The 23953-nt window shown below is 47.6% G+C and overlaps 2 protein-coding genes across 12 annotated transcripts; one reads left to right on the top strand and one right to left on the bottom strand.

Moving 5' to 3' along the window:
* Nucleotides 1–5485: 5485 nt before the first annotated feature.
* Nucleotides 5486–18191, bottom strand: LOC136483932 (uncharacterized). Of its 2 annotated transcripts, XM_066481098.1 has the most exons (5): nt 16701–18191; nt 8887–9458; nt 8586–8805; nt 5932–7270; nt 5486–5852 (listed from the first exon to the last, which is right to left on the bottom strand). In XM_066481098.1, the coding sequence occupies exons 1-4, from the start codon at nt 18003–18005 to the stop codon at nt 5954–5956; spliced, it is 3414 nt and encodes a 1137-aa protein (XP_066337195.1). In that variant the 5' UTR covers nt 18006–18191; the 3' UTR covers nt 5486–5852; nt 5932–5953. The 2 variants fall into 2 exon arrangements, with proteins under 2 accessions (XP_066337195.1, XP_066337194.1); XM_066481097.1 differs by having other exon boundaries at nt 5486–7270.
* A 490-nt stretch (nt 18192–18681) lies between these two features.
* Nucleotides 18682–23678, top strand: LOC136482361 (uncharacterized). 10 transcript variants are annotated; one of them, XR_010765049.1, is made up of 8 exons: nt 18682–19309; nt 19439–19601; nt 20549–20652; nt 20978–21105; nt 21946–22027; nt 22113–22238; nt 22755–22861; nt 23155–23678. XR_010765049.1 is itself a non-coding variant. In XM_066479570.1 (8 exons), exons 5-8 carry the CDS (start codon nt 21972–21974, stop codon nt 23366–23368), a joined length of 444 nt encoding a protein of 147 aa, XP_066335667.1. In that variant the 5' UTR covers nt 18682–19309; nt 19439–19601; nt 20549–20652; nt 20978–21091; nt 21946–21971; the 3' UTR covers nt 23369–23678. The 10 variants fall into 10 exon arrangements, 4 of the variants coding, with proteins under 4 accessions (XP_066335667.1, XP_066335665.1, XP_066335668.1 ...); XM_066479570.1 differs by having other exon boundaries at nt 20978–21091; nt 22132–22238; nt 23195–23678; XM_066479568.1 differs by having other exon boundaries at nt 22132–22238; nt 23195–23678.
* The last annotated feature ends 275 nt before the right edge of the window (nt 23679–23953 follow it).

Below are 23953 nucleotides of genomic sequence, written 5' to 3'. Positions count from 1 at the left end.
ATGCCCAAGAGGGGGGTGAATTGGGCTAATTCTAAATTTCTTTGCAATAAATAAACTCTACGGTTAGCCCAATTAACCCCTTGTGCCTAGAAAGTGTTTCTACTAATCTAACACACAAAAGTTTAGCACCCTAAGTTCCAATCCTACTCTAGCATGGCAATTCTAGGAATGTAAAAGACAAGAATTGAATTGCTCAAAGTAAATGCTCAAAGTAAAGAGTGAAGGAGGAACGCGGCGATGTTTTGCCGAGGTATCGGAGAGTCGCCACTCCCCACTAGTCCTCGTTGGAGCACCCACGCAAAGGTGTAGCTCCCCTTGATCCACGCAAGGATCAAGTGCTCTCTACAGGTTGATTCTTCGACACTCTGTCATGGTGAATCAACCACAACCGCTCACAACTTTAGTTAGGTCATCCACAAGCTCTCCGGATGATCACCGAGCTCCCAATCACCACCAAGCCATCTAGGTGATGGCGATCACCAAGAGTAACAAGCACGGACTCTCACTTGACCACGACAAGCCTAATGAGAAGGGTGGATGCACACTTTGCAACTTTTGATCTCACTAATGAGGGCTCTCTTTGGGATTCTCAAATCTCAATCACCTCACTAGGACCTTGCTCTTCTTGGCACTCTCTAAGGTGTTTCTCAGCTGTTGGAATGAGCAAAAGTGCCCCCACACACGAATAGAGGAGGTATTTATAACATGGGCTGAAAAACAAACCGTTATGTGCCTCTATGGGGTGACCGGACGCTCCGGTCATGTTGATCGGACGCACCGGTCAGTTCACCCCGAACTCCAGTGATCAGAGTGTGACTGGACGCTGGCCAGCATCCAGTTAGCACTGACCGGACGCGTCCGATCGTGATTTTCCCTCTCTAGAACCTTACTAGAGTCGACCGGACGCTGGCCCTCAGCGTCCGGTCACTTCACCTCTCAGCGTTCGGTCGCACCAGACAAAATCACCTTGGTCAAATGAACTGACCGGACCCTGAGCCAGCATCCGGTCACACCGGAGCCAACGACCGGTCAGTATTTGACCCTCCATTCACTTCCAACTCTCGATCATATGTGAATGAAGTTTGCTCCATTGGATCTAAAGGCTATTTTGGAGCTACCTAGCGCTAGTTTTAGCAAGTGTGCACCACACCTAACCCACTAGACTCACCTAGGTCAAGCTACCCATCTATACCCCCCTTAATAGTACGGCCAAAGGAAAAATAATGTCCTAAACTACTCTAAGTGTCACTCCAACTCCAATCGACACTTAGAACTAGTCCATCCTTGACCTTGTCATCCATCCTTTGAAAACCGAAACAATTTCCATCGTAGGGGCATGGCCACCATGATAGCCCAATCGATCTCCATTACCATGACCTAACTTAATTGCCTCTGCAAAACACAGGTTATGCAAAACACACGTTAGTCACAGTAATCACGTATTGTCATTAATCACAGAAACCCAACTAGGGGCCTAGATGCTTTCAATCATCTTCACTTGAATCTTCATCATCATCATCGTCCTCATCTTCTTCTTCATCTTCACTTGAGGAGCTTGAGCTTGAGCTTGTCTCAGCATGCTTGCCCTTCATCTTCTTTTTCTCGCTACATGAGAGAGCTTTGCCTTTGCTCGATGAAGAGGCTTCATCTTGACCCATCTTACGTGACATTTCAAATGCCACTATCTTGCCAATGACTATGCCCAGGGTCATGGTGCTCAAGTTCTCTATGTTGTGAAGGATGGTGATGATGCTTGCATATTTCTTTTGTGGTAGCACAGAGACGATCTTCCTTACGATGTCCGCATCATCTAGCTTTGTTAATCCTATTGAATGGAGCTCATTGATAATTAGATTCAAACGAGAATACATATCACGAACAAGCTCATCATCATTCATTATAAAGGAATCATAATTTTGTTTAGCTAGACAATGTTTTTGCTCATGGACATTAGATGTGCCGTCATGGAGCTCTTGGAGTTTTAACCAAATTTCATGTGCCGTATTTAAAGTGAACACTTGGTTAAACACATCCATGCTAAAAGATTCAAACAAGCAATTCTTAGCTCTAGCATTGAAATGTATTTCCTTTTCTTCACTCTTTGTGGGTTTATCGGGATTCTTAATGGGTTTCATCCCGTCACGAGTGACTCTCCAAACTCCCAAATCAACCGCCTCAAGGTAGCAAGCCATTCTAGCTTTATAATAGGGAAAGTTAGTGCCGTCAAAGTATGGAGGCCTAGAGGTATCCATCCCAACCACTCTAAATAGCATCGGCTCACTGGCGGTTAAGCCAAAGGTCCAAATTGAGCCAACCGGCTCCGATACCAATTGAAGGGGACCATGACGCCTAAGAGGGGGATGAATTAGGCAACTTAAAAACTAACTCTAAACTATGGCCTCTTTTTCTAATCTTAGCAAAACCTATGCAAAAGATAAACTATCTAAATGTGCAACTACGGTTTTGCTAGTGTGTTGCTATCTCTATCGCAAAAAGGAGTAATGCAATCAATGTAAATGCGGAAGCTAAAGATCAAGGTAGAGATATGCAAACTCCCATCGATGACTCCGGTATTTTTACCGAGGTATCGAAAAGCGCGCAAGCTTCCCCCTAGTTCTCATTGAAGCCCCTCGCAAGGAATCCCTCGCAAGGACCAAGCTCCCGGTCGGGTAACTCCGTGGATAGCCTCAGGCCTTCCCCACGCGAAGGTGGGTCTCCGACGTGCCTTTCGGCAAGTCTCTCCTGGATGCTCCCCGCCGTCTTCACTATCAAGCTTTTGGCTAAAACACCGCGGGCCTTATTCCCTCCGGTACACGGTGGCGGCCACACCACAAACACGGTTGGTGTGATCTCGCAAGACTACAAGCCCCTCTGATGTACAACAATGGTGCGCACAAGCACCGAGTGGTAAGAGGTATGCAAACCTCACTAAACACTAGACCTAAACCTAGAGCAAGCGCATAAGCGGTGGTCTAATCAACCTAAGCACTTCGCAAAGCACCTACGCTAATCACCTTATTAAAATACTAAGCACTATACAAGTGGAGATCACTAAAATGGTGTATCAACACCCTTGGTATGTTTCCTCAGCTCCACACTTGTCAAATGGCCGGTTAGGGGGTCTATTTATAAGCCCCACTGAGAAAGTAGCCGTTGAGGACGAAATCCCGCTTTTCTGCTACTGACCAGACGCTGATCATGTCCTAACCGGACGTGTCCGGTCGTCCCGACAGTTGGAGCCACGATCCACTGATCGGACGCTGCCAGTGTCCGATCACATGCCACCGGACGCGTCCGGTCGTATTTTCGCTGCTCTGGAACCTCTCTGTACTCGATCGGACTCTGTTGTCCTGCGTTCGGTCGATCTGCCGCCAGCGTCCGGTCACTTCTGTGAGCTCGTTTCTTCGCGATCTTACGTATGACTTGGTTCCTATCTTCATGCTTGGACTTTGCTTGATATCTTGGGTCTTCTCTTGTGCTTCTAAGGTCTTGCTTATGGTGTTGATCATCGGATCATCACGTCGCCTTCGTCCAAGTCACGTCTTGCACCCTATTGAACTACAAAACAATCACTTGCAAATTCATTAGCCCAATTTGATTGTGTTGGTCATCAAACACTAAAATCCAAAGTAAATCGGCATAGGATCCATTTTCCTTACAAGTGTATCGGAACTGTGTTTTCCACATTTCATTTGCTGAAAAGGGCAAGCAAATTTCGCTCTCTTGCACAGGCAAGGTTAGGCTCTCCTTGCCCGACGAGGCTAGGCTAGGCTAGGCTGGCTCTAGAACCAAGCACGCCCGTCGAAACTCAAGCTATAGTGTGTAGGATCCACGGTGTAAAACAAAAGACCAGAAGACTAGGGCACGTTTGGTTCTATGGTTCAGCTCGCGTCGCCTTACCGGCGTGAGCAAGCCTCGCTTTACCAGGGTAGGAGAGCCAAAATGCCTCTCCCGAGAAAGCAAGCAAAAGCTTGCTAGCGTGAAACCCAAGACCTGACTTGAACCAGACTCCTCTTTCCTTCCAATTTCTAGCTCAGCCAGGTGAGTCAAGCAGGGGCTAATGAACCAAACACACCCTACCTTGAGTACATCCCAATCAACTTCTCCATGAATGTCTCTAATTTGTCTTCCTCTAAAATCATGGAAAGCCAAAACTTAGGCTTGCTAAAGTTAGGACAAAAAGTATAGGAATGCATTTAGTGCCATAGAAATTATTGTGCGAATTATTTAATAATAAATTAATCAATAGCCAAAACTTGTAGGTATGTCTTAATTTTAGTTGGACAAGTTTTAGAACCCAACCAAACATGCCCAATATTCTTATCCATCCTCTTTCTCCCTCTGAGTCTCGTAACCATTTCTGGCCCTAAAACTGAATTTTGTTTCTATCTATTATATTATGTAATATAGCAATACTAGAAGACATTTTTCTAAATGTCAAGCAACTAAAAAGATTATTCGTTAGATTTTGGTAAGCCTGGGCGTTTGGGTTACCCGAAAAATTCGGGTGGGGTAGTTCGGGTAGTTAAAAATTCGGGTAATAGAAATCATTACCCGATATCCGCCCTGAAAAATGACTACCCGATAATTCGGGTTCGGGTATTTCCGAACTACCCGATATCAGCGCAGATGGTGTGGGAGACTGGGAGCACCGACGGCCGGGGTGGCGGGTGCTCGAGCATCGGTGGTCGCGTCGTTATTAGGGCTCGGTTGCGCGGGGCAGCATCGGTCCGTCATCGACTTGGCGGTTGATAGCAGGGTCATTAGCGTCGGGGCCGCGTGGTCATGTCATCGGTGTTGGGGCCATGCGGTCGCGCCGTCGGCGTCGGGGGGCGGGGCTACTCGCTAGGGTTCGCGGGGGTTTGGGATTTGGGGGCCGCTTGAGCTTGACAGCTCGTGCTCGGTCGTAGGCCGCTACGTCTGGGGGAGTTCGGGGTGGTCGAGGACTTGAGGGGATGTGCAGCCTATGTCAAGTGGAGTTGCTGGGCCGCATAGTGGGCTTCAATCTAGATGTTGACGACATTAGTTGATGGGCTCTGAAAATATCGGGTAATATGGGTAAATCGGGTACTGGGGGTGTTACCTGAATTTCCCGAATTAATTTCGGGTATCTAGAATCACTATCTGAAATTGTAATCAGGTAGATCGGGTGCAAATGGTTCGGGTATTGGGTAATTTGCCTAGGGCTAGCCTAGGGCTAGATTTCGGAGGCTGATATGACGTGGTATATTGGCCCAGTTTATGTGCCAGTTTGGCCCCGCTAAATTTCTTTACTATTCCCTCCAGCTTTGAGAGGAACTATGGATATCAGGCTACGGCTCTGTTTGCTGTGGCTGATTTACTATGAGAAAAAAAACATTGTTCGTTCGCTGAAATAGTACAGCTCATAAGACGAACGATCAGGGCCTATAAGCCAGTTCCAGGTTCCTGTTCCAGGCTATGGCCAGTCTTAGTGCTACAAGCCTACACGGCTCACAGAAACACAATTTTACAGGAATCAGAAAAGCAAGCCCACGAGCTGGAACAAACAAACAAAAACCGTAATCAGCATCTTACATCAAAGTCTTCTGCTCAGGCTTATCGAATACTAGTATTCTTGCAAAACTTTGTGCCGTCACAAGTTCAAAGTAAAGGGGCCACGGTGATGTCATCTCATATGTGCAGTTAAAACATATCTATATCTGCGACAACACCTTTAGCGTACACTAAGTATACAGATCATTCAGTACAAAAAAGCAGTGTCATTCGACCCTTGTTTTTCTCTGCTACATGGCACAATCTTTCTCCCGAGTCGACCAGGCAATGATGTATTTGTTCCTGAGCTTTGAAAGAATTTTATGTACAGTGACAGCCTGCAAGCGATGCATTGAAAGGTGGCTTCAGGAAACCAGACTCTACTGGCAGCAATTTGGTAAGGTGTACCAGATTTACCTTGAAAGTTACATGTCCTATTTCAAATGTATCTCATCCCAGCGATTCTTATACGCCTTGATATCATGTACTGGGCAAGAGAGTACATAGCTCCTAGCAATCCTAACACCCGAATAGTAAGTATGTCTGTCATTATAATCGAAGGCAAGTTGAGCGGTAGTGTCAGCAGTAGCTTGGCATCTGTCTGTCTGACATAATCCCACATGAAGCGGTTGAAGAGTATGTGATTCGGTAAAGTGAGCACAAGAAGAGCAAAATTCTTCACAGCAAACAGCCAGCCTGGGCCCCCAATGTCAAGAGCCCATCCTCCATTGCCAGGCCAAGTCTCCTCCCATATCCTATACAATGCCGTCAATAATAAATAACCAGAAATAGAAACTGTTACTGGGAAATAGCGCTGCCTATCACCAAATCCTGCGAAGATATCTGAATCCTGGTTCAAGAGCAGAAGGATGGGCGCCAGGAAGAAAATAGCACGGTTCGAGCCACCAGTGAGTGTGATATTCAGAACCAGGCAGATGCCAAAACACAGCACAGTAGAAACATTGCCGATAGCAGGCATCCATGCTGCCTCTGCTGCCAACCGCTTGATGGTGAATGTTGGTGCAGCATGAGCCCTTCGTTGCTGGAGCAGCCTTGCTTTTGGTGGAAAGGCAGAACTCCGACTAGATGGACCATGCATACCTCTGTCTGCAGCCTTTTCACGCAATAGCAAAGCCAGCTCAAACTTGATTTCTAATGCAATAATCATGAAGATAGCAGCATAGAGACCCAAAAGTGACATTCTAGCCCCTTCTATAGCCAACATGTTGGTGAACTTCTCTTCTTCATCCTCATCTGCAAAACTTTTGGATCTTAAGTGTCCTTCAAGCAGATAGGTGACTGGGAACAAAGCTACCAAGAAAGAGAACACCCATGGCAAAACCCTTGTGCTCGATTCAGAAGGAAGATGTGTGAATACGACAAAGACTGCCGCAGAGACAATTGTTGCAACAAGAAGAGGATACAGAACAACTGCCTGGAAGAAGTACTGAACAGATATGTAGATGCCTAGTGTAATCCCAACTGCCACTGCATACAAAGCCCTCAACTCAACAACATACTTCACTGGGATGATGGATGTAACTGCTGCTAGTGTAAGTACCACAGTAGCAATGAGCAGCCATGACGGCCATGTGGGCTTAGATGCTACAAACCCATATATTGAAATGTCATCATCAGATAAATGTGCTGCTGTGATAAAATCCGACCGGTATACCCATGATAGCTTAATAGGAGGCTGCATAACAACAAAGAGAAGGCCTGTAGCCACAACAAGGACCAGGAATCTCTTCGCTAACTGCAAGGAAATATTGAAAATATAATCAATTGGTGCAGCAACAAACAATTTGCAAGATGTAGACAGGTATACAGCAAAAAGTAGCATAAGAGAGGGTAAACGGAAGTACTAGAAAACAAGAGGTATGGTTCAATATTTAACTTGAAGATGCTTTTTGGTAAAGAGGAATCAAATTCAATTACAGAAACAAGAGGCAAAAAAATTATTCCTTTTCATTGACAGGAATCAGAAATATGTGGGCCATACTCCCTGCAATCAGTTTTAAGTTGTGTTTCAGAGCTCACTCCACTAACCAAGGAGCACACAGCAGTGAACATGCGGTTCACTTCAAATCATGCTATTTTGTGCTGGAGCAAGCAATAATGCAGAGCTTGTGTTAACTATAGCATGCAATCATATTAAAAGGGGTATCAGTGGAAAGACCGAATTGAACGTCAGTGTTTCTTGATCATTTGGTTCTCAGCTCAAATGACACTTGAATCCAACTGGAACGAATATAACTTAATAACACTCAAAAAATAAAACAGAAGCTACTAGGACCATTTCTTATGGTTGGTTAAGGAAGTAAAACCACAATTGGGAATTATTACATAACTAAAATTCCAGAGATAAATGATAGTCCAAAAAAAGTTCAAATTTTGAATTATGGTGTCCCAAATCCATAATTATATGTTGTTGCATGCATCACAGCCATTTCAGGCAAAGCATATCTTTCAGCGTTATAAAACTCACATCCTGATCTTTGAAAACTCTTCAGTGATGGTAAAATATAATCCATCGAATGAAATGATTATCGCTTTCAAGTTAACAAAATAATGTCAGCAATTCAGACCATACATGGCCAAACTTTCAAACCATTAGGTTTTCAGTTCAAAGTTAATGCATCCCATGAAGTAAACTAAATCTTTTCTTCTTTAAATTTGCGAAGTTCATAAATTACCAGGGAAGCATGATAGATTTGATATTCCAGATTGCAAGTGAGATCTTGATACATTTTACTCTGACCTTGCCTCTATCAATTTAGCCATGTGGTCCTAAAAATATGCATGCTCTCACAGTCTGACACGGTAAATATGACTGCAAGTCCAATTGCATGCCTCTAAACACATCTATAGATTCCTAGTGTAAAAAATGAGTAAATTATCCATTGTAAGAACACCTAACATCATGCTAAAACTCTGGAAATGAACAGCCCTTCACAAAATATTGCTTTAGAATAAAACGATAACAGCATAGAAATATCACAACATCTAATATGTTGTAAGCAGTAGGATGATTAGTCTTTTTAACAAGAATGAAGGTAACTAGCAACTACCTGAACATGTGGGAAATGGAGAACGACTATTGGAATGCATGCAACTCCTGTCAACAGAATATATGAACCCAGTAACAAACCATCTGAAGGAGGTCTTCCATTCCACCACTGTAGAGCTTCAAAAATTGTTTCCCGACAGAGCCAGGCAGAAAACGCTATGACGGATGCATGGAAATAAGCTTGCCAGACTTTCATCTTAGAAGCTCCTTTGGACTTGTCTCTGAAAGTCACAAGCAAGAAGAATTTATCAACAAAAAATTTGTTGGTGTTTCTATCAAAACACTAGATTTTAAGAAAATACCTGTAAAGAAGTAAAGGGGGGGTAACAGCAAGTAGCAGAACAGCTGACACCCATATAACTGATCTTGATGTCATAAACAGCATTGCTAATTTTGATGAATATAGGCAAGTTAAAATCCAAGCAGCTTTGGGCCCTAGTCTCTGATCCACATATAATCTTCTTACAAGAGCCAAGCCCAAAAAGGTTGTAATAAAAACCATATAATTAGGATAGATGATATCATCTTCAAATCCATAGTAATACATGGAGGCATAGTTGAACAATCGGTTCTCGATGTAGCATAGCAACAATGTATGACCAATAAGACCCAGTTCCAGAAGAAAGCGAAGTTTTGTTGGGAGAAGTGCCAAACCAGGAACAGCCATTGCCATGATGACAGCTGCAACAACATACTTCGTGAAGGACTTCAATGGCATGCCAGCAAGCCAAATATTCAGATCCCAATAATTGTGCACCACAAACCAAAGGACCATCAAGCTTGCAAGTGCCACAAAGGTAAAGTATGATGACAAGCTTTTCTTAGTAAAGAACCTTGCAACATAATAGCCAGAAATCATCGGCAGTGGCAGAAACTGCAAAAGAATTAACAAAAAGGCATTATACACAACTATCTGTTGATGTGCAAACAAAAATAACTGGTAGAAAATGTTGCAAGATTCAGGACAGGGTTGCTAGTAAAGCGCGATTGCATGTTACTGTTGTTGCAAGTAAGTAGCTAGACAAGTGGAATTTCTCCTGCCAGAGGGCAGCTTGGCACTTAGCCGCTTGATTGCATTATATAGGAAAAGCAAACTTGGGATACAAGAAGTTCTCAACTACTACAGCATATTCTAGTGTATAAAGTAGATGCTAGCTAGGATGCTAAGGCACCTGAAAACAGCTAGACAGTGAATAGTAGCTAAGTAGATAACTAGATACATGGGTAAGCACTAGGCTAAACCCTCAATTCTCCCCCTTAGCCTTGTGCCCTGCCTTGGGGATGATCTGCCTCAGACCAATTCTCTCCCTCATCTCTTCAAATTTGGCTCTGCCCAAGGATTTGGTGAGAATGTCTGCAAGCTGATCAGTAGTTGAGATGTGATCGGCTTTGATGCTTCCATCTTCCAGGCAGCTGCGGATGAAATGGTACTTGATCCTTATGTGCTTGCTCCTGTCATGGAAGACTGGATTCTTGGCCAAAGTGAGGGCCGACTTGCTGTCCACCTTCAGCTCCACCACCTCGACATGCCTGCAGAGGAGCTCTGCTAGCAGCCTTGAGAGCCACAGAGCCTGGGTTGTAGCAGTAGAAGTGGCAATGTACTCTGCTTCGCAGCTGGAGAGCGCCACCACCTTCTGCTTGATTGATTGCCAGCTGACCAAGCAATTGCCGAGGAAGAAGAGTGTTCCACTCGTGCTCTTGCTTGTGTCGATGTCGCCGGCGAGGTCGCTGTCGCAGTAGCCGACGAAGCGAGCGGAGCCGGGCGCCTTGGTGAAGTGCAGACCGTAGTCGAGCGTGCCAGCGACATAGCGGAGAATGCGCTTGACAGCTTGTTGGTGCTCCACCGTAGGCCGCTCCAAGAACCTGCTGACAAAGCCAACAGCGAATGCCAGATCGGGGCGAGTGTGAACCAGGTAGCGCAGACTGCCGATGAGGCGCCGGTAGTGTGTCGGATTGACCTCCGCCGCTGTGTTGTGCCTGCTAAGCCTCAGCCACTCCTCCATTGGAGTATGGGCAGGGTTGCAGTCAGCCATTCCGCCGAGCTCCAGAATCCTCTTGGCATAATGTGTCTGACGAAGGGTGATGCCGGTGGCATCTTGATGCACCTCGACGCCGAGGAAGAAGTTGAGGAGGCCGAGGTCACTCATGTCGAAAGTCTTCATCTGAGCCTTGAACGCCTCCACCTCTCGATCCTCTGTGCCGGTGATGATCAGGTCGTCGACGTAGACGCCGACGAGCAAGACAAAGCGTCCACTGCCCCGCCGGTACATCGCCGCCTCGTGAGCACTTTGCTGGAAGCCCATCTCCTTGAGTGTGGCATCCAGTTTGGCGTTCCAGGTGCGCGGAGCCTGCCGCAGGCCATAGAGGGCCTTGCGGAGGCGGTAGACCTTCCCCCTGCCGCAGGCCATAGAGGGCCTTACGAAGGCGGTAGACCTTCCCCTCTTCTCCGGTGACGGCGAAGCCGGGCGGCTGCTACACGTATACCTCCTCCTTGAGGTCACCGTTGAGGAAGACCGATTTGACATCCATGTGATGGACGCGCCAGTCTTCTTGAGCCGCCAGCGCGAGGACCCTGACGGATTCCATGCGCGCCACCGGAGCAAACGCGTCGTCGTAGTCCACCCCTTCTTGCTGAACGAAGTCGCGTGCCACAAGTCTTGCCTTGTGCTTGATCACCGCACCCAGCTCATCCTTCTTGAGCTTGAACACCCACTTTAGGGTGATGGGCCGGTGACCGGCAGGGAGCGGCACCAGCTCCCAGGTCCGGTTCTGCTCCACCGCCTTGAGCTCTTGCTCCATTGCCGCCCGTCATGCCGGATTATCCTTGGCCTCCGCGTAGTTGGCAGGCTCGGTGGCGTGTGTGAGGTGAAGCTCAGCGAAGAGGGGCGTTGAAGCGGCGGAGGCGGAGGATGGTCGCCGATGATGTTCGTCATCGTGTGGTATCGCAGCGGCTCGTCGTCGTAGTAGGCATCGAGTCTGGCTTCATCATCCTGCAGTGGAGTGGCAAACTCTTGGTCTCCAGCCACAGCTGCTGCCGCTGGTGATGCCGGTGAAGCAGTAGGAGCAGCAAGGGACGCTGGCAGTGGCGGTGGCGGTGGCGAGGCTGGCTGGGGTGCTGGAGGAGCGACCGCTGCTACCGATGTCCCTCCGGGCTCCCCCGGATTTGGTGTCGGCAAGCGCGTAGAGTGTGATGGCGCCGACGATGTAGCTCCGGCCGCCACTGGAGAAGCATCTTGTGCTCCCCCGGCTCCTCCAGTCTCCCAGAACTCGACGATGAAGTCGCTCGCCGCTGCGGCCGAGCTGTCGGCGTCCAAGGTAGACCAATCCAAGCCACGCCCCTCGTAGAAGATGACGTCGCGGCTGATCCTGACACGCTACGTCGCAGGGTCCAGGATGCGGTACGCCTTGGCTCCCTCCGCCTACCCGATGAAGACGCCGGGTTTGCCGCGATCATCCAGCTTGCGGAGCTGCCCCAGATCCTTGGTGTAAGCGACGCAGCCAAATGTCTTCAGGTGGCCGACCGCCGGCGTGCGCCCGTGCCAGGCCTCATAGGGGGTCTTGCCCTGCAAGGTCCGCGTCGGTGAGCGATTGAGCAGATGGATTGTCGTCGTCACCGCCTCCCCCCAAAACTTGGTCGGCATCCTCCTCTGCTTCAGCAACGCCCGAGCCGTGGCGACCACAGTTTGGTACCGGCGTTCCACCACGCCATTTTGCTGCGGCGAGTGAGGCGTCGAGAAGTGGCGCTGGATGCCCTCTCCCGCGCAGTAGTCGACGAACTCCGCGACAGTAAACTCGCCGCCGTTGTCGGTGCGTAGCACCCGAAGCTTGCGGCCGCTCTCCTTCTCTGCCGCGGCCTGAATCTTCATGACGGCGTCTGCGGCAGCATCCTTGGACGGCAGCAGGACGGCCCACATGAAGCGGGACGCGTCGTCCACCATCAGGAGGAAGTAGCGCCGCCCTCTTGGAGTCGCCGGCGTCACGGGCCCGCAAAGGTCGCCATGGACGAGCTCCAGCTCCTTCTGCGCGCGGTACCGGGCCTGCTGAGGGAAGGGGCGCCGGTGCTGCTTCATCGTGACGCAGGTGTCGCAGACTTGTTCGGCGGGCTTGATCACCGACATGCCGCGCACCACAGCCTGCTTGCCGAGCTGGTGTAGCACCTCGAAGTGGAGGTGGCAGAACCGCTCGTGCCAGCGCCAGGCGTCGTCGTCCTTCCTCACGGCGAGGCAGAGCGGCTTCACGTACTCAAGATGGAGGACATAGAGGCGGCTAGGCCCGCGGTTCACCTTGACGAGGAGGCGCCCGCGGCGATCCCAGATGCGTAGGACGCCCTTGTCGATCTCCACCTTGGACCCGCCCTCATCGAGCTGGTCGAGGCTCATGATGGAGTTGCGCAGCGCCGGGATGAAATAGACGCCGTGCAAGACTCGGTGCTCGCCGGTCTTGGCTTGGAACACGATCAAGCCGACGCCTTCAATCTCCAACCTTGTCGCGTCGCCGAACCACACCAAGCCGCGAACAGAAGTGTCGAGGTTGGAGAAGAGATCACGACGGCCGGTCATGTGGTGGGTAGTGCCACTATTGAGGTACCAGCCATCCAACTTGTCCTCGCCGGAGCCAATGTTGAGGAACGCATGAGCCCGGGGTTCGTCGATGTCGAGGTTGGCGTCGGCCTTGGAGCAGAGGATGTCCTCCTATGTTTCCAGCTCCAGGAAGCCGTGGGCGAGAAACAGAGCCGCCTCGTCGTCATCCGCTTCCGCGAGATGCGCCGCGCCGCCACGCTCGCGTCGAGGTTGAGGGCAATCCTTCGCCCAGTGGCCGGCGCGATGGCAGTTGAGGCAGGTGTCGTCGCGGTTCGCCTTGCGTTCGCCGCCGGCGCCACCAGCGTTTCCTCCTTGCCCGCCGCCTCCACGGTCACCCCGCTCGCCACAGTCGCCCTTGGGCTTCAGCTTCCTTCCGCTGCGAGGACGCCGACGGGGTTCCTTGGACGAGCTGGACGAGCCAGATCCATCTCCTCCTTTCTTCTTCTGCTTCTGCCGAGCGAGCCATTGCTCCTTGGTGTACATCAGTTTCCCGCTAACGGAGATGGGCTCGGACGGAGGTTCTTCCTCGAGATCGTCCACCGTCTTCAACCTTCCGACGACCTCTTCGATGGTGAGGTCCTGGAAGTTGAGGGTCTCGATTGCGATCTTCAGCTGGGCGTACTTCTTCGGTGCCGCACAAAGAAGCTTCTCCACCGCCCGCTCCTCGTCGAGGTCCTTGTCACCGTGGCGGGCCATCTGCTGCTTCAGCGTGGAGAGGCAGAGGGCGAAGTCCTCGACCTGCTCACCGGGACGGAAGGCGAGGTTCTCCCACTCCTTGCGCAGCCGCTGCAGCGTGGCACGGCGGACGCGGTCGATGCCGATGCGCGCCGCGGCCATGGAGTCCCAAGCCTCCTTGGTTGTCGCCTTGTCCGCAAGCGGTGCGCCCATCTCCGGTGGCACCTCGGCGATGATGGCCTCGAGCGCGCGCCGATCGTCGTGGTACGGGAGGTCGCCGTACTCGATGGCGTCCCAGAGCTAGCACGCCTGCATCTTCACCTTCATGAGCAGGCTCCAGTCGTGGTAGTTGGCCTTTATCAGCATCGGCCATGGCGTCCCCGTGCCAGAGTCCTTGTACACCGTCTGGACGGCCGCTGGCGACCCGCGACGGCCTCTGCGTCCCCGGCGGCGCTCCGGAGATGGCGATGGGATCCGGAGGCGCACCGGGCTCCATGGCGGCTGCCTGGGCTGCCGCTCTAACTCCGCGCGTAGCTCGGCGGCCATGTTGGCCGCTGCCTACCTGGCCGCCTCAATCGCCTGTGCGGCTGCGGCCTCTGCCGCGGCCAGGCGCTCAGCGCGATCGGCGCCAGGATTGACCACCACTCCTCCGCCTGTGTTGGCGGCTGCGGCGGCGGCTGCTGCTCTCAGGGCGCGCTCGCTGGAGGTGGACATGGCCTCTGCTCTCTCCTAACCGGGCTCTGATACCAATTGTTGCAAGTAGCTAGACGAGTGGAATTTCTCCTGCCAGAGGGCAGCTTGGCACTTAGCCGCTTGATTGCATTATATAGGAAAAGCAAACTTGGGATACAAGTTCTCAACTACTACAGCATATTCTAGTGTATAAAGTAGATGCTAGCTTTGATGCTAAGGCACCTGAAAACAACTAGACAGTGAATAGTAAATAGCTAAGTAGATAACTAGATACATTGGTAAGCACTAGGCTAAACCCTCAACTGTAACACAGGGCTCTAGGTAAAAAATGGTTGCAACAAGACATGCGCATTATACCACTGCTAAGAGCCTAGATGATGCTACACCTTTATACCTCCAAAGAGACCATTCCATCCTATAACTCACCATGCTAAGGGACTTCTCTCTGTTCAACAAAAGTCTGCTATTCCACAACTCTACTTGATTAGATACTCATGTTGTTCTTGTACTTCTTTAATATGAAAGTTAAGTATCTAAAGAGTTTGACAAGAAACAATAGAGTGCATTCTTTCTCTCCTCGTCAACAGAAACCCATCTTAAAGGGTATCATGGATCATGATAGCATTTTATTCATATGTGCCAGTTAGAACTCCTGCACAGGGGCAAATATCAACAAGCACAGATCTAACTAATTTTACAACATAGTTTTGCAGTATTTATGCAATAGATATTTAATATAATCTAATCTAAATAAGGTTTGAAAGAATTGGCAGCACTGCAGCATTCAAAAACCTTGACCCCTGCCAAGGAACTCACTAGCTTCGCACAGCCATGATTCAAGTACTAAGCAACAACATCATTGAGATATTGTGGTGAGGATGACACAAGTTTTGAGGGATTATAAGGGTGTAACAGTGAAAGTGTTCAGGTACTCAGCTACAGCATTTCAAACAAAAATGCAAGAGTTAGGTCAAAGCAAACAAGAACAACAACAATTGTTAAAACATGTACTATATAATTGATGAGCATCTACCAATAGCAATGGTCAAGTACTATCAAGTATGAGCATATATGGCCGCACAATACCACAATTTATTCTCATTCAAATATGAGTAACGGTATCTATAGTTTCTATATTGCAGTTAACCCACAAAGCTACACAATGATTGGAAAATCATCGCAAAACTACACTTCATAGAAAGTAGAAACAGTTTTCTAAAACTACATTTTCATTGAAATAGGTACAAAAACAAAAGTACACCTCTGGGAACCAATTACACAAAACTATGCTTTTAAAGGCTACTAAAATTTTGCAATGTGTAATGACAACAAATGTGTAGTTTTTTATATGAATTGACAATTGAAGTGTATTTTTGTAAGGTTAATCTTAGAAACTGTAGTTTTGCAATATTGGTTTCAATAGAGTGTAGTTATATGAAATTAGCTTTTAAAATTGTAGTTTTGAGATTTTTTTTTAAAAAATAGTGTAGTTTGTGAAATTTACTCAATTTAAGCATGTCAAAATTTGGCATAAATCAAGCAAAAGCTTCAAAAAGCTGTGTTGCTTCAGTTTAGTGGTCAGAACTTTTGAAGATGATCCAAACCATAATGATCTCACTACATAAACAACTGCCAGATTCATCCAAGAAAAAACTATTGTGAGCTAATGATATTAAAATTTAAAAGATATTGCTGCTCAAGAACCAATTGAACATAAAAAACTTAGATCCTCAATAATACAAAGAGACAAGAAAAATAGCAAACACATCATTGGTGTAAAGTCTAATAGAACTGTTTAACCATACTGTATCTATAGTGTAACAAATGTGACATAAAATGGACAGACAGCAATGGCAGTACTAACGTAATGATAAGGGCAATAGCCCCTTGACTAATTTATCTAAGCACTACTACTAATACCGGATGTAGAACTAGTCTAAAATATGTGGAGTAGAGACAACGAAGAAAAACTCAAATGTACCATACAAGACCAGATGCAGTAGTTATTGTTAGTAAAAGTCCAAAGCCTTATATCGACTTCACAATACAAGATGAATTTCAAAGAACTACATTTTTTGGTTCAACGTAGCATGCAACATGCATTAGCTTTAACAAATCAAAATGTCACATAAGCAGATACCAATTGCATAAATGAGGCTGCAACATACCATCATGGGGAATCCAATGACTACAGCTCCTGCTCCACTGACTAGCACTGCCAACCCTGTAAAAGCCACTGAGCTAGCAGCATCCCCAACCTTGCCCGCAGCATGGGCTGCAAGGCCCAAAGTGCCACCAAGCATTGTGACCGTTACAAGCAGGTAATTCAGCGGTGGTGGAGCATGAATGTATCTTCCAAACGCGTGGAACACAACTCGCACCTCAAGGCAAAGCACCACCACGACCAGTGCAACGAACCCATTCACGATTCTTATCTGGTCCATTGCACATGCATCCCTGGTGATCCACCACAGTGCACCATGAGTGGAAGCATAAAGCTGGAACAAGAACGGTATGAAGAACAGCAGCAGCAATTCACACACACTGGCCCACGATGTGAAGAGTGTGGCATGATGGGACGCAGCATGGAACAACACCGGCACGAACAGCACATACAGCGAATGCACACAGCTCTCCAACGGGCCAAGAATGCCATCACTGTCCAGTATTGGAGCATCCTGCTTCCTGCTATTGAAGCTGGACGGACGGGGTATGGAGAACAGCCAGTAGAACACCATGCAGAACGCGGCAAAGTAGTAGGATGCATTGGCCATGCCGACCGCGGATACGAGAGCCCACGTGAAGAGGGCAGGCGCGGCGATGGGCACACAGGCAAAGAGCAACCGCTCTAGGGCGGCAACAATGGTCGGGTTCTCGAGCTGGATCCATCGGAACTGCAGCGACGCCCATACGCCAATGAGGAAGGAGGTCTCAGCGCAGAGAAGCAGCGCGAGGACGGTGAGCGGCAGCGAGGCGGCAGCAGCGGACGACAGCGAGGCGGAGAAGAAGAAGGCGACATCGGCCGCGAGCAGCGCCGCCCAGACGGTGAAGAAGGCGCCCTGGCGCAGCTGGAGCGCGTCGAGGAGGTATGCCGCCGCGAGGCCGATGGCGAGGACGGCGAAGACGGGGAGCCCGCCAAGGTCGAGAAGGAAGGCCGCGGCGGGCACCAGCGCCGCCGCGAGGCGCGCGTTGTGGGCGAACGCCGGGCCCGAGGCCGAGGTCGCCGCCGCGGAGCCGCGGGGCCCCGCGCCGCCGAAGGAGGAGCGGGGCCTGTTGGCGGAAGAGGAGGAGGACGGGAAGGGGACCAGGGGCTTCGGGGAGGAAGTAGAGTTGCGGCGCTCCTGGTGGTGGTGTGGCGCGGGGGACGCGGCCGGCGAGGGGGACGGGGAGCGGGTGGAGAAGGTCGGGGTGGAGAGCGACGGCGAGATGAGGAGGCGACCGTGGCGGGAGGCGGATCCGGAGGAGGGATCCATGCCGGCGGCGGCGGGATCTAGGGTTTTGCGACGGGGGGCTAGGGTTTGGGACGCATCGGCCGGCCGGAGAGGAGGAAGACGACGGCGACGGGGTGGACGAGGAGATCTGGAGTGGGAGAGTGGGGGCAGGCCGGCAGGGTCGCAGGGGGCAATGGGAAGCGTCACGACTCACGACTCACAACTTCACAAGTACGAGGGATGAAGCTAGGTGGCTGACTGTGGGGCAGCGCGTGCGTGCCGGCTGATGTGTCAGCGGATGACGTACCTGGATCTTGGACTGGCGGGGCCACCTGTCAGTACCGGAGGCGGGAGTTTGACTTGGGATGCATTTGGTACTTCGGCGATGCTCAACCGGACGTACGACGCCAGGTGCACCACAATCTCGTACAACTAAAAATAAGGCTTTCTTTAGATTTAGGTTAGGAATTAGTATTTAGTGCTGTAGTAATTTCGTTTGTATTTTATAATTATTGTTCAATTATGGTTTAACTAGGCTCAACAGATTCGTCTCGTAATTTACTATCAAATTATGTAATTAGTTATTTTTTTATCTACATTTAATACTCCATGTACGTGTCAAATATTCGACGTGACGGAGAGAGCGTAAAAAAAACTTGCAAACAAGGCCCAAAACGCGAACATTTTTTGATACGACGTTCATAGCTCCCCTTCTGCTCCTACGCCCGTCTCTTGCGATCGCCTGCCCGTCCTATCCCTTTTCCTCCCCCTCTGATTTTCTTTCCATAACAAACCACCCCACACCGACGCCACAATCATCGCGAGACGCCGACGCTTCTCCCCACCCCGCTAGGACGCCATGATCGCTCAAGCCTCGCGGCGGGCGGCGTGAGGCCAAGGGCGGCACGGCGGGAGGGGCATCGCTGCGACGGATCGGGCGGCGACGACGATCCAACGCCGAATGGGCGGCAGGTGAGGTGCCGGGTGGCACCCGAGGTGATCCAGCCCCGAATGGCCGCGATCCCCCATGGCGGCGGCACCGGCAGTCGCGGTTGCGACAACGGCGGAGGACGAGGCTCGCTTGTTGCGCCTGGAGGAGCAGGCGGAGCACGGCGACGGGGGCACGGAGTACCTCTGCCGCTTGCGATCAACCAACGCCCCCTTCTGTCCGTCGTATCCTTTTCCTCCTGATTTTCTTTCCAAAACAAACCACCCCACCTCGACCTCCCTATCCCCGCACCCCGCAGCGGGATCCATGGCCCTCAGGCCATCTCTTCGAGAAGCAGGTCGGGCTCGAGCTACCGCTGACGGAGGGTTGCGGCAACAACATCTTCTACGGCGACGAGGTTAGTTTTGTGTGCCATGGCCTCAGATCCGTTGGTTTCCATCGGTGAGGTCTCATTCCATCCTCCTCAAAGTTCAGGGGCTGTAGTTCGATTTGTTCTGATTTTTCTCTTTGGATATCAATGGTCCAGAGACACGCTCAAGAACGAAGTCCGGTCCTGACTTCTTTGGTTGGCTAAATGATCTGGTGATCTACGAGGAGGCACAACTTCTCAAGTAAATACAGTCTTCTATTAAGAGCACGACGTGATGGCTCGTTGCTCCATACAATTACATTGGCAGACATCACTTTAGGTAAAGAGCTAGCTGTTCTCCCGTACATCTATATATCAAAGTCAATCTCTTATTATTGTATTGCAATATTCCCTCGAGAGGCACTTCGTCGGTGTCCCTTAATGTGTAGACCATTAGTAAAAAAAATTGTCATTCTTTAATTTCCTAGAGATGGTGGGATATATACCCTTCCATGCAGTGTTCGCTCCAGAGGCACTTGGTCAGCTTTAGCCAGGGTAGCATCTGTTTGAAAAGTTACAATGACAAGCTTCTGTGTTATCAGGCTTTCAGGGTTAGGTGTACACTTGATGTCTGGTTATGCTAGATTATCTTTCCAGTTGAACCCACAGTTCTGCACTTCTACTTTAAAAAACATAATTTAATTCATACCATTTTAGCTTCATGGAATCGATATAGTTATTGTTGGTTACCAAAAGAAAAGGTGATGCATGATCCCTGAAGACTAATGTAGTGGTACTACTCTGGTAGCATTCTACATGTCTGAGGGATATTGCGACTTCTACATTCATGTGATGTTTGTGATTTTTTGTGCACAGTTCTGAAAGAGAAGGAATGACTACTTGTCTCTAGGACACAAAAGAATATGAAATTGCAGATCAAGCAATGGTTTTTTTTCTCAACATGTGAAATACTTGCATGTTAGCATCAGGGCTTGGGTTGGGAAATAACAGTTTGGTTTGGAAAATTAACTGATTACAAATCAGGTTAGTACATTTTTATTGTGCCACTCTTTCCACTTGATAAAAGAAAGAACACGGCTGAGTTCCAAGCTGTAAGCCTCTAATAGTACTTTCCCCTAAAAAGCTTCGATATTTCATTTCCTTTTAGTATTTTGGTGCCATTTATGCGTTATTTTGTGTATATTTTAATTACATGATGTAGGAATCATGAGTCAATTTATATCTATACTGTATTGCATTAATGATTCCGGACATTTGTTGCATCAGGTGTCAGCAGCTAAGTTCATATATGGCTGTGCTATCGATGCCGCGATGTGGAATCCCAATTGCCTCTTCGATTCTCTTTAAGCCGGTGTCATGCTGCCAGAAAAGTAAGGAAAGCTCCTAGCATCGCTACATGTCATTAGAAGCCTCTGTGCACATAAAAAGAATGCCTACCCTTTGAAAAATAATGTTTTCATATTGTCTGCATCTTTGTTCATGAATATTTATTGTTCAATACCTTTCTTGGAGTAATCAAAGCAAAATTACCACTTATTATATTATGGTTGTTGCGTTTCCATTATTTTGTAGTTCTGTGTAGTACCTCAAACTCAGTCTTACATGCTTCATTTTCTTTTATTTTAATTTTAAGCTAAGATATTCCAAGTACATGAGTTTTGTCCAATTGTTTGGAATTTTTATTTGGTTTTGCAGGAGCAGGTAAGCAGCTCTTTGTCGCAGCTCTGTCTGTAGGCAACAGGAACTTGAGGCATAGCAACAGCAGTTCAGTCCAGTTTTGCTGTGGCAGCAGGACCTCATCAGTTTGAGGTTATGGCAGCATTGTATGACTGGTTTTACGCATTCAAGCACGGATTTAGTATATTCACCTGTCTTTTTTGTGTTAGCGTAAACTAATTGATAAGCATCATATCTATTTCAGATACAAGATGGATGTCTGTGATTTAGTATAAATTTTGTACTATCGCTTAAGTGGGTGTATGTGATTATAAGTCTTGTATATGTGACATTATCAATTTTGAAATATAATGTAACAGTTGGGACTCATTCATGGATGTGTTGCAATGAGATTTGGCTTTGTATGAGGACCGAACGGGGACTCGGTTGTCTAGCTCTGACTAGGGTTGATATGTCTTAACATTTTGTATAACTAGAGAAAAATTGCTTATGTAGAAAAAAATCTTAAGTAAATATTTGGATCTCAGCTGAATATTAAAGGGATTATTTGCCAAGAGACCTTTGGCCTTTGCAACAAATGGGTAGAGTACTATCTAATGTTCTGTGCAAAACTACTCTTAGATGATATTATGCTTTTGCTTAATACTGGCCATCCTTTTGCAAAACTACTGAATATGAAAGGGCCAGCATTTTCAAGAAACATATTGTCCTTTTGCTTAATCTGAATCGACGCCGATTTACATCATATTATTATGGGTGGCTTAAGAGTCCTCTCTGGGGTCCAATTACTGCTTAAGTGCTAATAGTATCAGTTTCCTGAAAAAAAAGGAAAGGCTATTAATTTCAAGCTCTTCTCATCATGTTCTGTCATTCTCTTATGCCATTGTGAACATCACCTTTTTCATGTCCTAGCTGTGTAATGATCTTGTGGTGAAATTGTAAGTAGCATTATGTGAAAAATGTGTGTGCATGATCCTATTTTGCAGGAATTATTCGGAAGACAAGGACAATCATGGAGTATTTGCACCGGATTTGTAGGGATTGTATAGATAAATCAATGCGGCTTGGGTATGGTACCATATGTTATTTGTCTAATATGCCTTGTGCCAGTGTCATTTCTTAAAAAAGCGGAGTCCTAACCTGGTTGTATTAGCAAAACAATGAACTTTCAGTGCTCAGTTCAGTGCTATGAAAACAATGAACTTTCAAGTGGTCTGCTGCGTGCGCAATGCTCCAGACGCGTGGCGGTCCGCCCCCGCCCCCCTGTGCTCCAGTGACGGTAATGTGTTGTGCCCGCTCTCGACTCTCAAGCACTCATTGCTCTGTGTCTATACTTTTCTTTCATAAAAAAGAAGTTGGTGTGGATGTGTCAGTGCTTTGGATTGAGAGGTAAGCACCCGGGAAAGTATGGTAATTTGCATGTTTGATGTTTTATTTAATCTGTTACCATGGTCGTATCTTTGATCGCTAGATATTGCCCATGAGTGATGTGTTTTTATGCTCCTCTACTGTAATTGTAGTAGAACATCTCAAGGCACGTGCTCAAATGTTTTTTAGAACTTTTATAAGTTAAATGGTTTAGGGTTGGTTGGCATATATAAATTAATTGGTGATATGCACTGACTACGCCTAAAAAACTCACTATTTCTACAGTTTCGGTACTCTCCTATACTTAGGCTGCTATTTTTTTTTACAATTTCATTATTTTCATTCTGCTTATAACAACTAGATATAGAATTGTCTTTTAATTGGTGTGCTGTGTTTTTCATGTTTCATTCGGCAAACAACTACACAGCTGCTTCTGAGGAGAGATTTGGGCAGCTCATTCAGAAGTTGAAAAAGAAAGGTGTTAATCCTAAGCAGTGGAGACTTGGAAATTTTCAGCGCATGTTATGCCTACAGGTATGGAGCATCTGTTCTTTACAACCTTGTTTTGCTGCTTCCAGTTTAGTGTCTTTTTCATGAATTATATCTATCTTTACAACCAAGCAGTCTAATTGATTTAAGACATTAATGATAAGAAATTGCTCCCAAGAAGTGACGCATCCTTAAATCATCCAATCAAATTGACTTGATTTAAGATAACATTGCAAGTTACTGTCGTATCATTTCTTTTTAGTGATCCATTGCATTTCGGATCGTTGAGCTATCTAGCGACAATAACGAACTATAACTTACACCGGCCCTCACAGTAGGTTGTCTGTTGTTGCTTCTCACGCTGGACAAGAACAACAGCTAGGTGGGAGTTCATTGGGGGAGCCTGATTCAACACATCGTGGAGACATTCAGCCAGAGGAGGATAGAGATTTAGATTTTGTTTGTTTCATAAGCTTTTCTGAAATAGATCTACATGTCCTCTGCTTGGTGGGGTTGCAGGTGAGGACGCACGCGATCCAGACGGCGCACTAGAACATCAACAGTACCATCAAGGCCACCGACAGCATCCTCTCCCAGTGGCTAGCTGAACTCGTTGCATTGAGAATATAGTAATCTTTCAAGTTCTGCTGGCGATGAGGGAAAACTGACAGAGAATGTGTGTGTTGTGTATGCTCGATATTTCCAGCTTCTCACCCAAATGCTCGCTCTGGTCGAGAATCATGAACCTAAGGGTTACCAATCAGGCTCCAATGTTATGTGTGATTATATTTTAAGGAATGAAAAATATGGAATTTGTTTTTATCTCTTGATTATAGCCAGATGCCTTCCCTTGTGTCTATCAGGTTCTAGCACATTGTTACGCTAGGAGAATTGGTGGCCTTGTATATTGTTTTGTTGTCAGTGTTTTTGTCATTCTGTTACGAATTTCTAAAATATGAATGGCTACCGTTATGTATAAGTGGAGGAAGATTTACGCCATGGAAATCCAAAACAGGTATATAGAAGAAATTTTAAACAAAAGTGAATTTTATGAGATAACAAAAATGAAAATTTTATGAGTATAAAGCAAAAAAAATCTTTCCTATGGATAGAAAAACACGTCACTCATAGGTATGT

Source organism: Miscanthus floridulus, chromosome 9 (genome assembly GCF_019320115.1).
Source record: "Miscanthus floridulus cultivar M001 chromosome 9, ASM1932011v1, whole genome shotgun sequence".
Classification (NCBI taxonomy): domain Eukaryota; kingdom Viridiplantae; phylum Streptophyta; class Magnoliopsida; order Poales; family Poaceae; genus Miscanthus; species Miscanthus floridulus.
The sequence above is the reverse complement of the archived record's forward strand: the minus strand, read 5'-3'. Positions and strand labels throughout refer to the sequence as shown.